Here is a 16,915-nt window from a genome sequence, read left to right on the forward strand (position 1 = left end):
ACAACAGTAATATGAAGGATAATCCAGTTATATTTCCATTAAAGTATATATTCATGGTATGCGTGGGAACTAAGTGTTTCCAACCCACAGGGATGAGAGAGAAACACCATTTTGAGTAAAGGCCTCTGCTTTATCCAACAATGCTCAGTAAAATGTCAGGAAATGTTCTTCTCACTCCATGGACATTTTGGATGACGTACACTCTTTAAGATAATCACTTTTACAGTTGCCCGGGCAATTTCAGGTATTATAATTAGCACATACATTTTCTCTCAGAATTACTTTTATTGACTCTCACTTTGAATAGATATTTCAGGTGTATTCCGTGAGATAAAACAGTGATACATACAATACACACCACTAAGAAATTGCCAATTAATTTTTATGGTCTTATTTCCAATCACTGTTAATGAAAATGAAAATAAATATCATGGGAAGCTCCTGGACCCTGTGCTTCCACGCTGCCCCTTCCACTGCTGAAAAAATGAATTACATAAATTGAAATGAGTTGCTTAAGAAAGCTCAGGGCTGTGGACGAGGACTGCAGTTGCTGTTAGTTACCGAAGGCCTTGGGAAGGTTTGGACTTTCAGGTGTCTCTTATGAATTAGTGAGATTTCTTTTTGTGAGATGCTTTTTCTTTGTATTAGAAAGCAAAGCAGTGGGTGGGAGAGCGCCTGTGTCATTGTTAATGGAGAAAAGGTTCAGTATGTCATCAACTAACAAGTAGAAAAACCTTGAGAGAAAACTAAAATAAAGAGCTATGTGGGATAAAATATTGAGACTGTACTGTGTAGGCTGTGGTAGTGAAAGACAATCATGGAATGCCACTAGTATCAAGTATGACAGCGGCCTTCTAGATAGAAGATGAGATAACAGCAGCGATGACTCAATTAATGCCAATGTTTGGTAATGATGAAGCGCTACATGTAAAGAAACATCTCTAATTCTGACCTTGAGTATAAGTGGTGATGTGGGTTTGAGCTCCAGGATCCCAGAAGGACTCAGCGGTTCAAACAAGGGATCAGGGTAATAGCTGAACGTCTCATTGACCACCACCAGGGCATTCACGTTGTCCATGTAAAAACCGATCTCATCTGGACCGGTGCCAGTGTCTGAAAAGCCAAGTTCTGAATCTGCCACAGAGGGAGCCAGGCACACCATGACGGAGTTGTTGTACACTGTACAGTTCTGCATAGGAAGGAAAGACAGAAAAAAAGAAATGCATTAATAAATAGAATTTGAAATATATACTTTGTTGGACAGTATTTACAAAATAACAATGCACAAAAAAGTTAATCTGTCTCTATGTAATAGTGACAAAATAATGACAGGCTTTTTTAGGTCAGTACTCTGTAACTCTGATGATGATACAGCAATTGGAAATGCAAATTGGTTGCAAATTTATGATCTCTTGTTAATACGCTATGTGCAGCATGCTTTAGCTTGTACCTCAGAATATTATACATCACTACTTTGGAGAATGAATGAATACACAATGTCATGGTCATGTAGAGTGTCTGCATCAGTTCACAGGAGCAGCCGATTTATAGTGAAGAACATTTTCAATGATCCAGCGAATAAATACTTCTATGAGCAGCTCTTTTTTAAATTATGCCAGAGGAAAATATGAATATTGAATAGCCACACAATTTTCTAGGGTTTATTTTGTGTATCATAGTTCATGATTCCACGGTTGTTTGGCCTTCTTTTTTTGTGCCCACCAGGAAATCAATCTAGTCTTTACAATACTAGAGTTTCAAATCCGTGCAACAGCTTCATTCTTAACGGAAATAATTGGAACACTGAGAGCTGTGTGTGAAGTAGAACATGTACTCAAAAAATGTAAACCACTACGATGTGCTTTGAAGTATTGGAGGTTAATAAATGAGGCCAACACAGTTCTAAATCACCAGTAACATTTTGTCTAATGTTTGTGTGGGATGTATCAAGGAGGCTCTTTGTTCCTATAAAATGTTGTTTTAACTGCTGGTTGAAGAGCCTTTATATTATTTGAAGTTCTGTTCTCAACTCTGATGATTGGAGAGCATGTTCAAGCTGAGACAATCTGACAAGTACATCATGACCATCTTGTAATTGATGAAAGTCGTAACAGGAGACTTGAGGTTTTGTTGGGTTTTTTGCTCTTAAATTCTCCCAGAAAAAATGTTCCATCTTTCTCTCTCCCCCCCCCCCCCCACACACACCCCACCCCACACACACACACACACACACACACACACACACACACACACACACACACGTGTTGTCTCTCTCTTTGTGAGACACACAAACATACTTGTGTTGTGCAGTGACATTTGAAAAGCGATGTAGCCTGCGGTAGTGTTAGATGTCTGAAGCTGTAGCTGCAGAAATAGGAGATGTGAGCAACACACACAGACAGACAGTCTGCCACCTTCAGTTGCACTACAGGAAGCGTAGTGGTTTATAAGGTGTGTATTTGTCTGCTTGGTAAAGAGTGTATCTGTTGCGTGATATGTCTAAGAACACTTACAAGAATGTGCCAAAATACACATATATGGAGAGTGTGACTGCATATGTGTGTGTCCCATTGACACTCACATGAAAAGATTCTGCCTGTCCATACTTGGCCCTGATTTTTGGTTCTCTGATGGTTGCGAGATTGGTCCCACTCACTGTCAGCAGAGTTCCTCCACTGTGGGGAAACAGAAGAAGAGAGTAGGAGGAAGGCAAGATGGTACACAGCACGTTATGAGGGATAATCACAAGTACATACACATTACAGAATGTAATGATCAATCCCGATTTTATTAGTCATATCTGCTAATATGTCTGCTCTTTTTGTCTTGATAGATCACATGCTCAGAATAAATAAAAACATCATCAAAAGTTAGATCACTATTTCATTTGCTTTGAAAACTGCTTAGCTGTATTCACACAGTGCATATGCACCTGCACAAATGTTTAGAATAATAATAATCCCAATCTGGCCATAAATAGTACCAATTAGGATAGTACAACAAAGAGGAACTGGGTTAATCAAAACAGGGAAATGCTAAATTGCTTGAATTTGCATAGTCAAAAACATGGAACATTCAAACATTAATACAAGAAACAATATCTTTTTGTTTAAACAATGAAATCTTTATGTGTTTGGTGAAAGTGGGAATTTTGCTGAGGTTTGTAGATACAGTTCAGAAGTTCAAATCATATAGGAGGCTGAATATTTGTAAGGTATGAAGAGCTGCCTGTGGGTATTACGCTTCAACAGGGATGCACACAAAAAGAGCAAGAGAAAACATAGACTTGGGGACCAGAAGAACTGAGGGATTCACATATTTTTTTAGAGTTTCAAAGTAAAAAATAGAAAACACATGTGTTCTGTGAGACGGAAAACAAATAAAAACACATCTGAAAGCATTCCTCGCCCTGGAGTAGATTTCCCTTATGATATCTGCCTAACATTTCTTACAGGCTGCAGGATGGCTGTAGAGCAGGATAATAAGTAGACTGTAGGTAAGAGCAACAGAAAGAAATTGCCAAAACATAATTAGAAAATGAGGCTTTTGTTTGGCTTTGCACATTGTACAGCTTTGAGAAAGTGTAGCGAAGGAGAAACATGTGGCATCTGCAGTAAATAAAGTTTGACTCCAAATATACAGTGGAAATCCCTGAGCTTAGGGGTGAATCCATTACAATACAATTTATAGAGAGCAAAAAGTGAGCATGTGAGTGAGAGTGGAAGAGAGAGCGGTGCGTGCGAAAAACTGAGCTAAAGTAAAATATCCAGAGAGATAAATATTTTAATCATAACTCTATCCACAGTAAATATGTGCTTGCCTTGAGCTTGTGAAGGTCACTGGATTGAATCCAGTAAATAATGATGCCAGAACTTTGCTGCACCCCCATGTGTCACTTTGGTGGTGAGGAGAGTGCGAAGGCAGATACACACCCCCTTCTATCAGGTTGTTTATGTGTTTGGATCTATTATTCAGTTATGATTTTCTGCTCGCCACCCCACACCATGAAACTATAATGTACATGGAAGTATACAAATGGCGACTCCGTCCACCTACGGTGCCACATAGCCTGGAACCTTTTCTGGTACTCTGAGCTTACAAAATGGAGCATTGCTGAATTGTCAGACAATTTATTCCCCACAACTGCCAATTTCTATATGCTCACGCTGAACCTTGCTCCTGTATACAACAGAACAAAATATTGTCAACTTAAACTAATGGCCTAAGTCAGATTGTGAGGAAAAAGTTTTTATTTTGTTTTACTCTCTTCATGATGCTGTAAAATTGTCTACATCCTTATTGAAAAGATCTTGCTGTTCCTAATCCTCTTATGTTACATAATTGACAGTGTAATTTGTACGTCAATAGTCATATATTGTCATAATCTTTTTGTGTGAAATGATTCTTTATTTGTTTTTAGTTTTTTTTTAAACTTTAAAATGTGACATAGGCCATTAGTTTAAGGCGGTGACAATGTGCTACTATGTTTGTCTGGTATAGCTGGTATGAGACTGTGATGTCTCTGTGTCAATAGCGGTCCCATGGCATTAAAGACAGAAAGTTAATGGTTGTAGATGTGCATTTAAATATCCATACTCCTATCTGTACCTCTGGATTTTCTTTTGAGAATGCACATAGTGAAGATTATTTGTTCCAGATACAGTTCAGGAAATTCATGGGGAAAGACAGAAACCTGATTGTATACCGACGCAAAGACAAACAGAGTTGGTCGTCACTTTTCACTGCAAGGACTTCAGACCGGATTTATGAGGTTTTCATGCAATACATCATGCTTTCTGGGCGCCTGTGTTATTTTACAGTGGCGTTATCCAGAAGACCATTGTCTCTCACTGCAGCCTAGTAAATGTGCGCCTCTGAGACCTGTACTTTAAAAGATTCACTACTGGGGCATCTTTCTGTAGGTTTCTTACAGCCTGCTGGGGGTCATACTATAGTCTCTCGATGCGTTCTGGAATAAACAGCTGGAATGAAAACCTTGTATGCTGAAAACATAAACAACTCCCTGACATTCAATGAACAGGAGAGCATTTCACTGGGCCCTTGTGAAGTTTGTAGGTCAAACGGCCTAAACTTGTTACTTCCCGTCTACGTTTACTCACTAAAAAGAGATCTGATCTCTCTGCAGACATCTTGTTGGCTGGATCAGGGCTGAAATACACCTAATACTCTGCTCTGGGCTCCCTGTCCCTGGATGTATCCTCCACTATCTACACATTAAGGACAAGTGTTCTGTTGCTTCGATACCTTAACTGATCTCAGCTCACTGCGGATGTTCCTGCCTGGACTAGGGAATGGCTCATTGTCACTGCCTGAACTATCTAACCAAAAGAAACCTCTCTTTTGTAGATAGACTCACTGCTTGTTTCTCCTTCTGCTGTTTGTGAAGACAGTGGGCTTATTTTCACATTTAGACCACAATATCAGCAACTAGGGCCATGTCCACACTACACCATGTCCAATACTGTTCCATATGAAGCCAGAAACCTTTACTGCTTCAGAAAGCTTAGTTTCACCATCACTTCCAATTGTCCACGTTCTAAAATATCTCTCAGTAACAGCATCTCCTCAAACAACCCACAAACATCTCATATTCCCCCCCTGTTGTACCCGCGCTGCGCGATACCTCGTCCTTACAAGATGGCGGCCGCAAGTAAAGAGAAGTATGAATCCGATGCAGACTTATTATCAAAGCCGCTCTGTGATATGGATATGGTTTGAGTTGAAGACGACAGATTCAGAGCAAACCGCTGTGTTTTGTAAGGTATGTACAAAAATAGTAGGTAGCAATTCTGGAAGCACAGATGGTCTTTTCAACCACCTGGTACAGCATCACTCTCACAACAAAAGGTGCATGAAACTGCACAAGTTTTTGTCTTCTCCCTATTAGTAAACAGCGTTTTGTGTTGTCTGAGTCTCCGGGACTGTGAGAGGACTTTTTGTTGCGCATTCATACTGGGCTTTGAGTTCATTTAATGTTCACGTCTTTACCGCAGACTGCTGTGGGTATGTATGTTTCCTCAGTGTCTGTCATGGCTCGGCCGTGTCTCCAGCTGTTTCTCTTGTGTTCGGCTTTTCCCTGTGTCTCCTGTCTGTCTCTGTGTGTATGGCGGTGGCCTCGGCATGGCTTCCTCCCTGATGGTCTCCACCTCCCTTTCCGATTACCACACATAAAAGACACACTGGTTGTCCCGTGGTTGTTACAGGGCGAATGAATGCATATTTGTTTGTCCGTTCATCTTTAAACGCTCTCTCTATGGAGTCAATTCTTCTTTGTTTGGAACAAGCCATGTCTCCATGTGTGTTAACCTCTCCACATCTCGGTTTTTATTGCTTTTATGCACACTAGTCCACATACTGTTGAGGACACTGTTTAGGTCTACGCTGGAGTTTTCCAATCTTATTAGGAATGTCAACTGACTGTTCCACACTTCGTTACTGTCTGACTTTATAAAACATCAGGACACATTTTGATCCTCCCAGTGGGTCTTCATACCTCGCCTATTGTGGATGGAAGGCCGAAACCAACCAAAACGATGCCGCCACTTCTATAATTGTGTCTTCAGCCTATCTAATGGACGTAGTTTATGTTTAGGCTTCATTACATAACCCGAAACGTGACTTGGTGATGCAATGAAGAGACATAGCCTCTTAGTATTGTTGCACCTTTGTGTCACTGGTAGGAAGAAAGTGTGGCTTCTTTTGTTAGCTTGAGAGTTCTATACACTCTGTTGGCAGGTTGCCCATTGCCACCTATGGAAGTCATTTGTTCTGTCTCTGTGGGTAATGTGTGTGATGTAAATGGAGATGTTCATGTCAGAGTCTTTCTCAGGTGTTTCAAGTATAAGTCGTCTCAGCGTGTGCCTGTACAGTCGCAGTGTCTCTCAATAGTCCTGTTTAATTCTACTTATACTGTGTGCTTTTCTTCCACTATTTACCTTTCAGTTCCATGCTTTCTTATCATTTCTACAACAGCATTGTGTTATTCAAGAGCAACTTTCAGCTTAAAGCCAGGCACTTCAGTTCACTGAGTCTTGATGCCATGAAAGTCTGTCAGGATGTGGTGGAATTAATTTTGTGCAAATTAAGTCTAAATCTAATTAATGTTAAGAACCTTAAATTGCAATACATGGTAGAAATTCAACAATAGCCTCCTATTATTTCCTACATTCATCTTTGAATGGATTTTTTTTGTAATGTGACAGTGACAAAATGGATTCCAGCTTTTGTCACCATTTGTTTGAGCCACCACTGTTCAGTAATGTGATTTATTTAGCTGAATTACAAACTAATAATACATCACAATTAAATACATTTTATTGACTTTAAGACACATTGTAAGGCAGCGTTCTGACTTAAATAGGGCTCTGCTAATCACTGTTACAAGGCATTCTGCATAAGCAGTTGCTTCTCATGTAACCCATGTTTGCTAAACCTTGTGGAATGCTCTTGACTTTTTCATCCTCAAGCTGAGACCAAATCCAATTGTAACAGACTTTTAATTAGATCTGTCTATGTCATAGCCACAAATCCATCATGGGTGGATAGATGCATACAGACCTTGCACATGTTACTGTGCATGTCTTATAATGTACTACCCTTTCCCACTGAGCGCAGGTATACGTTTCAGGGAACAGACACAATCAGGATCAACTCAAACAAATAAGGGGATTTAAATAGTACTACAGAGAGCTATTTTTCATGTAATTGTAAATGTCTATGACAGTTATCCCTACAGTGTTAAAAGTGTCCAACAGTGATGTAAACTTGTTATGTTGTATTTCGTTTACCAGTGCATCCCCAAACCTCATTTCCCTGAGGCATAGTTTTCTTAAATGCTGTAAGGTGACTAAGGGTGTGTTCAGATTGGCTGGTTTAAGGGTTTTATGGAGCAGTTCTCCCCATGAGGTCTTGGGTCCACCTGCATCCAGGTGTCTGAGAATCCCTTCCAGCAACACTTGCAAGCGTGAGGATTCTGCACCAAATGCAAAAGCTAATTGCTCCACACACTGGAAAACTGAGCAAATGGATGGGTGCAACATTATTCATCATTATGTAAAGTACGAACAAATGATCAGAGATCAGTATCCTGGCATAAATGCATCAGCCAAATTAAAGCTAAAGCTTCCAGAAAACACACAGACTCTGTATATCACATTTTGATCGTGTTTGTCAGAGAGTGTGCATTGTTTTTGTGGTTTTCTCATCCAGATGGAGGAGGGAACTTGGGCCAAACACAAGGGACCCTGGGAATCAGTGAAACGTGTGTATGTGTGCTTGGAGAGTGAGGGATCATCACCCCTGAATGAGCTCCCTGAACCTTGATTTAGATGCTCACACACACTCACACATAAGCATACACACACACTCACACATAAGCATACACGCACGCACGCACGCACGCACGCACGCACACACACACACTGAGGCTACAGAGCAGTGATTGGCCTCAGCAGCTTTTTAGCCTATCCTACTGGGAAAAGCAACATCTATACTCTTTGTAACAAGCTCTGCATCTTCCTGCTCCCAACTACTGATGAGTCACTACAGGGAAGGAACAGTGAGTAGAAAAGAGAAATGCAGAGGTAAAATGGAGGGCAGGGCAGGGTATTTGTTGGCTCCTTTGAAAACATAAATGAAGAAAGGAGAGGAAATGCAGGATAACAAACAAGTGCTCTGACAGGGAAACATCTTAGATCAGATACTATAGAAAGCAAGAGTACGTTCTTCAGTATTGCTGTGTGTGTGTGTGTGTTGGTTTCCCTGTCTGCCAGTAAATATACTTTAATGTGAAATTCTTTGCTTGTCTATGTCCTCCCAGGTGATGCTCCTGTCACATTCAATCTAAAGTACTTCTGGGCCATCATTCATGTGGTGAGAAAGTACCACAGAGCAGACTGCTCAAGTCGGAGCGTCACACACTTAAGTACCTAAGCTTGGCATTAGCCAGGCAGAGCACTATGTCATCAACTGATCATCTTATGCTGACTCTAAAAATCCTCAATCACGCTCCAATGCGTCTATAGCACCTAAAAAAGCTTATACTTGGTCTTTTTTGATCATTCGTGCTGCTGCTGTGGATCATTTCCATGCTTGAAATGCCTTGCTTAAGCCAGTTCAAAACTCCCCAGGGGCACCAACAATTTGCCCCACCGGCAGAGCTCTCATCAAGCATTAAAGTCTGCACAGAGGCTTCTTCAAGTTTGCACTGCTTATCCTGCTGTGTCAAAGCTGCAGCTGTGTGATTTCAAAGTACAAAGTGAGAGTCCAACTCTGATTACTTTGGGCTTTCTGCCTCTCTCATTGTCCAGTCCGGACTGACAACCTGCTTTAAACCCTGTGCTCATATTTCCGGTGAAGTTTGATATTTGTGGGGGTATAGGGAGAATTTAACTGCTAATTTCAGACTGAAGCAGATAGCAGAATTTCGGTTTTGATGCTTTTATTGACTTTTCCACAGGATCTTTCATGTAATGCTTCAATCTAATATAATATCTTATATGATCTCTTATGTTGAAATTGGTATTGTCCTAAGTAAAGGAGTCTTGATCCTCGCTGAAGAACAAAACATCCAATAATTCCATTTGTTCAAACTCATACCTGGCAATGCTCCAGTCAGGTTCAATCCTCAGGACCGTTGGATCTTCAGTGTAGTTAAACTTGACCTCTGGATTTCTGAGCTCAGCGTCGTCTATGTCCACAAAGACCGATGAAGTGCCTGGAGCCAATCCAGCGGGCGTAACACACACGATCTCCCGGGCATTTCTCCTGGAAGGATAGATGAAAATTTGAAGGAATGGTGGGGGATGTCATGCCTGACAAACATCTGACAGACAGCACACATCAGCATCCATTTACAAATTGCCAAACACAGTGGTAGGGTGGGAATTTAAAACATCTAAACTATTATGTCAAAAACTGTTCTGCACTCATATCAAAACGATTTTAACGCTCTCATTTACTCTGCCACAGGAATGTCTTATAAACAGGTGGAGACAAAGGACGGGGATGCATGCAAGACTGCACAGGGAAGAACAGACAGAACAATACAGTGAACATCTCAACAAAGAGGCTGTCTGTCAGAGTGCGATCACTCAAAAAAACAGAATAATGACAAGGAGCAGTGAATTACTTCCTTGTGCCGGGACATTGTTTTATTGCCAGTGTCCGAGTTGACGGTTTGATGTGTTTAATGACTTCCTCATTCTGCTTGTAATTACCATCGTCCATCCATGGAAGCCAATTAGTCTCTACACGAGGCTTTAAATCTTATTGTAATCTGCCAGTGGGCTGTGATAATTACGTGACCAATGCACATCTGGCCTCACAATACAATGGAAACGATCTACCTTAGACTGCCACTTTTCAAGATATCACTAGATGATGAGAGGAAATTAGATGTGTTAAGATTTTAAAACTTATGAGATTCTGTGACTTTATAAAATGACAAAAGGGAAGAGAAGTCTGTGTCTGCTAAGATTGGTGCACTGACATGGGACTGACATCACCACCACATACAATAGGAGGAGGAGGAGGGAGAGCAAGTGTGTGTGTGTGTGTGTGTGTGTGTGTGTGTGTCTGTGCCTTTGCATTTCCCATAGGCAAAATAATATTTTCAAATGCAGTCTTGAGTACATTCTGCAGAAGCTCAGTAGCGACATTATCTAATATGTATTTAGCACAGTTGAGTGGTGGCTGATTTTCTGGGCCATGCCACATCATAACAGAGATGTGTGTATGTGCGTGTGCGTGTGTATACTTTAACGTAAGAGCTGCACATTCTATTGTGACTCTATTTACTATGGCAGTCAGACGGAGAAGAGAGAGAATCTACAATATCCACCCTCCTGAATCTCTTGGCCTGTAACCATAGCAACCCCATTCACAATGAACACACGCTTCAGCAAACATCACAAAATGCCACAAACACACACTCTCTCACACACATATAAAGCAAGGTTGTAGCAGTTAGAGGCAGAGTTGAGGTAAGAGAGCAGATATGGTGGAATCTGCTTGATTACAGCAAGGAGGCGGGATAGTCTGGACACAGACAGGATAATCTGAACATTCGGTATACAAACAACTGTGTATGATTTAATGGGCAAGATTAAAACACCCTGTGTGTTTTTAAATTCTTGATTGAATTTATCTAGATGTCGGGGAGTGTTCCTTACTTTTTGAAGTAACAGGGCTGCGGTCCGATGCTTACAGACACATAGCTGCCAGCGTTCAGGTAGCTTCCCTCAATGGTGACGCGGGTGCCACCAGAAATGGGCCCCTGGGATGGCTGGATGCGGGTAAAGTACGGTGTCTGGACAAGAAACAGAAAAAAAACACTTCTCAACTCAAAGTAAAGTGAAATAAAGTGCCTGTAGTGCACCAGTCAGTGTAATTATCCAGAAGGCAACACATTATTTATCCTTTGAAATTAAATAATTGCACTCACTTGAAATAAGCACAAATAATGGGTTACAGCTATCAAGCAGAGACAGATCAATTAAATAAGTGTTAAGAGGCAGTTATAATTGGTGACACTTACAAAGTCTAGAATTAATAGTTATACTAGTGTCAAATACAAACTTGATGAACAGAAACTTACAGAACAATCATGTGCCTACAAAGTCTAGTCTGTATCTTTGACCTTGGGTTTCGTTGGGTATCTACTGATATTCTTGCTGTCCGCTGCCAACCATGTCTGGTTAGCTTGTTTTTGGATTTACCTGCACACTATACACCTGCAGGTTTGGGATCTGACTCCAATCTTATCATGCCTGTGAGCTTTGCACAAATCAGGATGTCCTTACCACAAATGTGAATGGCCTGGGTGACAGAGCTCGGTAGTCATTAACGCAGTCTCTGACACACACCTCCACCTGAGCCTCTTGGACTCTATACCCAGTGGCATCATTCAGTAGACACACTATCCTATAGATGGACAATTGGAGAGAGAGAGAAAGAAGTAATAGAGAGACAAGTGGGAGTTAAGAGTTAACAAAATAGCGCAATTCAATGGAATACAATTGTATAAAAGGGAACAGCTTATAGTTACAACAGTGCTTATTTTTATTTAGGGTTCTATTTTGAAACCATTGCAATGCTTTAATGTGCCAAAACAAATCACAATGATTTAATTCTACTCTCCCCTGCTGTGCAAACTGAGTGAAAACTGGCAAAAAAAGCCCATTATTTTCTCATGTGCAGCATCAGGCCCATGGACTGTTGACAAGGACGGTGGACAAAATCTTTGGTTGTGTCTGAGCATTTGTTACATGCTTCCACCAACAAATTACAAAAAATAACCTTAGGCTCAATGGGATTGTGAAAAAGTATGCATTTCATTTCGTGTGGACCTCAAATTTGATATGTTAAACTCACTATTTATTATACAAAAAATAATGAAAAACCCAAAGATATTTTCCCCCTTTAAGTTAAACAAAGCCTATACAGCAACCAAAATATAGGTGAGAAGACAAGAACATGGTTGAACAAAGTAAGAAACTGAATTCTGCATCCAGGAGCTGACTGTCAACTGGAGGAATTATTGAGCCTCAGTGTGTAATATTTGAATAGAGATGCCCTCTATCTGAACATGCGTCATTTCCCAACAAATGCTCTACAGAGAAACTGTTTGATCCGTGTGAACTCAATTCCTCAGCCGTGCAGGACGCTGAAGGAGTAAATGTCATGATGGAGGGATGAGAGAAATAAAGGAAAGAGCATATGTTCGGGGTAATGGAGGGGAACAATAGATGGATTTTAAAGACACACAACCTGATTTCACCATCTTTTGATGTTGAATGAAGCTGTTCACCTACACAGACACCTGTACTGGTTGACATTTTGTATGTTTGATTTGTCAAGATGACAGAAATGTAGATTTTTGCTCTTTATATATAAACAGCATTAAAACAGTCGAAAAATGTGTCTTTACAAATACGGTTGTCATTCAGTGTGGGCATGCAAGACTATGTTTATTACTATTTTGCATCTCTAAATCAGTGTATGCACAATGTCTGCTTGCATGAATATGAGTGTATCCTCCCCTTACCTCTCTGCGCTCACATACTCGTCCTCAATAGGTGCACAGGGCACCTTGCCCAGCCTGACGCCCATCTGGATGTCCTGGAACAGCAGGCCCAGGTTTTCACCCAAAATGGTCACCCTTGTTCCTCCCTGGCGAGGCCCTGTTTCAGGGAACAACTACACCAAAGAGAAGGTGGAGCATGGAGAAGAGTGTGGTGAGGAGATAGGAGATAAAGGGGAAAGAAGAAGAAAACATTTGAAGTGGAAATTGGAAATGATAAGGATGAAGGAAAAAACACATGCACACTCACTGAAGAATATGAAACTTGCTGTCCCCATTAGAGAACTTTAAAGGTCCCCGATCACATATACACAGACAATGGATTCACCTTCCCAAAGTATGAAATAAAATCACAATTGAACACACTCATACACACAAATTGCCTACACCTGATGATTCAAGGGTTAATGAAAAAAAGTCACTCTTGGCTTTAAAAAACACGAAAAAACATAAAGAGCTGGTGCAAAAACAGCTTACTGACACACACAACAACCAAACTGCCGTCATCTCCGGGGTTTAATTGAAACGTATTACGCCAACTTGGCTGCCAGAGCCGCGACGGCGCGACGCTTGGCCGCGCCAGCCAAGCGTAATGTGATTTATCTGGCCAGATTATGGTGCATAACGGGGACAGGTGTGGTGTGACAAAACAAATATGGTGACTGATAGACGGTAACTGTCACAAGCACACACACACATTACAGCGGCATTTACGTGTGCGTACAAACCTAATCCCCAACTAGCATCACAAGGTAATCATGTGTAATCTGTCCATTGCCGTGTTCTCCTGCAGTGCTTGGGTAAGCAGACAGCACAAGAGTGGAAATGCAAACTCATGCATCTATACGGAAGCACATTGCTATTATTATACCATAGGCAGCACAGAGCTACAGACAATGATAAATAGTGATTTCAACCATGTAGACTAGTTTGGGGTAATAGCGATTTGTTATGCATGACACCGATGTAAGTCTAGTTTTGTTTTGTGTTTTGATTTTTACTGTTAGGCAAAAATAGACATCTATACTCTTAAGTCTTTTACAGCACCACTCTGATTCACAGGCATGAACATACTTTGCACGTTTACCTGCTTACTATACTTAAATTAATGTCTGTATAGGGGAAAAATATAAAGACTTGCTTGATAGTAGTCACAATCTGATCAGTGAGTCTACATCCTGCCAGTAAATTACCAAACAATTTGAAGCTTGTGCATGTTTGAAGCAAAACTACAGTTGTGTCCGTTTACTTTACATAGAGATCACTATAGATCTACAGAAAGAGACAAAAAATACAAGTTCAATAAACACAGAAAAAGGAGGAGACATCAGTCTGGTTGGACAGAAAGCTGCCTACAGTTTGGAGGCTGACTCATGTTCGGAAACTCAGGCGCCGGCAGAGTCTCAGCCATGTTGCTCAACAAACACAATACTGTGTAAACACTGACCAGAGAGAGAGAGTAGCCATCAAGCTCTGGGGTACGATATGGAGAACAGATGTCAAGGGTGTGGAAATGGGCCTTTCGGGCGGTTTCTGAGGAATGGAGCTACGATACCACAAAATACAATCTTAACTAACCACTGAGCTCTGCAATATAAACACTGACAAAACCAGAGACAGAGAGGCAACAGGAGCAAGACAAAGACAACTTTTGTTAAGCAGATTGCCGTTGTTTGCAGGGGGTATTCAAAAAGAGACCACAGATGGACCAAACACACTATGGAAGCTTAAAGTAATAAACCTTGATACACTCAACATAGTCAGCTTATCACAACCTTCTGTTTATTATTTCATCCATCAAAAGATTTCTCATGGATGGGTGGACAGACAGACAGACAGCCACTACTTCTACCAGCAAGGCCATATAGGTTTCCTTAATATCATATAATTTTTTCTCACACCTGAGGGTTTCTGTTGGACCATCAGAACCTCCCAGAAGAATGAAACTTGGCACCACTTTATGAGGCATGCACAGGGAGATGTTGTGCTGCAGAAACGGATTCTTGGACAGTTTAAGACTCATGTTGCAGTGATCTGACACAACACTATTACATCAAGGAACATCACCGGCAATCAGTACAAAGACCCCGGAGTGGAAAATGGACCTAAAGCAGTTTTGGAAGCCGAGCGATTTGATACAACTCAACCACATCCAGGCATTAACAGCCAAGCCTCAGGACATATTGACATAGGTATAATTGTGCTACTTAAGCTGCCAAATTGATCAAGGACTCAACTGGACCAAACCACAAACACTAGCACAATTCATCAATCCCTGCCAGCCACTAGCTACTGACCACCAAACCCCAAACCAGATAGGAATAGCATGGTGTCTGTGTCTCCATTCCCACTCAGCGGTTAAAGCGGAAGTAAATCCCATTCCCATCTTTATTTAAGCTGGCAGAAATCAAAACTCATTTCAAGATAGTACAGGTAGAATTGGGGGACTGCGCAAAGCAATAAGCTGTTGTCTGTACTGTAGAGTCATAATGATCACACCTGATTACACCAGTGGGGGCAACTAGCTCTGCAAATAACATTACTGGGAAATATATCCTTGCTCTGTTATTGTTAAGTAAACAATAATTGAGCCCATGACAATATCAAAGACATATAAAGCTTTATGATCTAATCAAAGATATATAAATATATTTACGTATCCTTAAAAATACAGTACCTCCTGTTTACATTATTGACTCCATAACACAGCGACTCCTCCTCGCTGTGTTATCCTGATAATGCGGAATATTCTTCATATGCAGCACTAACCACATAGTGGCCACATCAAATCATATAATATTATAGCTGCGGTTGAGCAGCAGTCCAATGTGTGCGCATGTGTGTGTTCTGAACCATGGTAGCCTTGCTGTGGTCTGAGTTATAACCAGTAGCACATGGTCTATGGCAGGCCAGGACTTTCTGAAAACTGGGAAAGCTGTTTATGTGGTTCAGAACAGCCGGAGAATCCTGCTTAGGCACATTAAGTTAAACTGGGGGTAGAGGAATTTGAGTATGTAATATTAATTTTCCTCAGGTGGGCATACCACTAAGGCAGACTGCCTCAAACAAATAATCTATCAAGGTAGTTAATTGGTTTAAATATTCAAGGAACTTGGGAATACTGGATTGGGAATACATTTCTTGCAAATGCAGTACTTGTTGTTGTTCAGGGATTGTTGTTTTTTAATGGATCTTCTCAGGCTGCTTTAGGGTGTTTATCAACTCACTTTGGTGAGAAGCTCTTGTTATCCACCTGGGATGGTTGTGAATGAGACCTGCATGGTTGACCACAACACATATTGTGCAGTTAATGAGCTCATGAGCACACTGGGAAAACTGGCATAATGACGGAAATGATGGATAGGCCAGTCCCTCTAGCTAAACACGATTCCATGAATTAAATGCAAATTCAAGAAAATGCTGCATTTTTTTCTCACGCTGCATTACTTCATTTTACGCATATTTACCACGTTATTTTCTATTTTACTGCACACATTTCACAAAAAATGCAAAGATGATCAAAATTGTGTGTGAGAAAGTGTAAAAATTCATTCCTAACGACGCGCACTGACGCATTTGCGGCTGCTCCTGAAGCACATTTAGCAGTTCAAGTCACAGACATAAACTGTATGTATCGAAATCTTTAGTGAAAAAATCATGATGTTGTTAAGTTTCGTTTCACTTCTTTTAAAAGTTGGTAACAATATGAAAAATGTTAAAGGCAAAAGGAGTGGGAAATAACAGACGTTACTTTATTGTCATATTTTATACAGGGAGAGTGAAGTGGAGAGCAGCAGTGTGTAAAGGATGCAC

General features: G+C 40.8%; 1 protein-coding gene across 1 annotated transcript in view; it reads right to left on the reverse strand.

Moving 5' to 3' along the window:
- Positions 1 to 16,915, reverse strand: part of plxna1a (plexin A1a) — a 201,679-nt gene that overhangs the window by 31,586 nt on the left and 153,178 nt on the right. The window contains exons 13-18 of the mRNA XM_076159333.1: positions 13,067 to 13,218; positions 11,823 to 11,943; positions 11,193 to 11,329; positions 9,619 to 9,786; positions 2,582 to 2,675; positions 953 to 1,189 (exon numbers count right to left, since the gene is read on the reverse strand). Coding sequence (XP_076015448.1) covers positions 953 to 1,189; positions 2,582 to 2,675; positions 9,619 to 9,786; positions 11,193 to 11,329; positions 11,823 to 11,943; positions 13,067 to 13,218 — 909 coding nt within the window. The remainder of the gene's footprint in view (positions 1 to 952; positions 1,190 to 2,581; positions 2,676 to 9,618; positions 9,787 to 11,192; positions 11,330 to 11,822; positions 11,944 to 13,066; positions 13,219 to 16,915) is intronic.

The sequence above is a fragment of the Genypterus blacodes genome, unplaced genomic scaffold (assembly GCF_046128005.1).
Source record: "Genypterus blacodes isolate CSIRO-AG114 ecotype Tasmania unplaced genomic scaffold, CSIRO-AGI_Gbla_v1 ptg000094l_1, whole genome shotgun sequence".
NCBI lineage: Eukaryota > Metazoa > Chordata > Actinopteri > Ophidiiformes > Ophidiidae > Genypterus > Genypterus blacodes.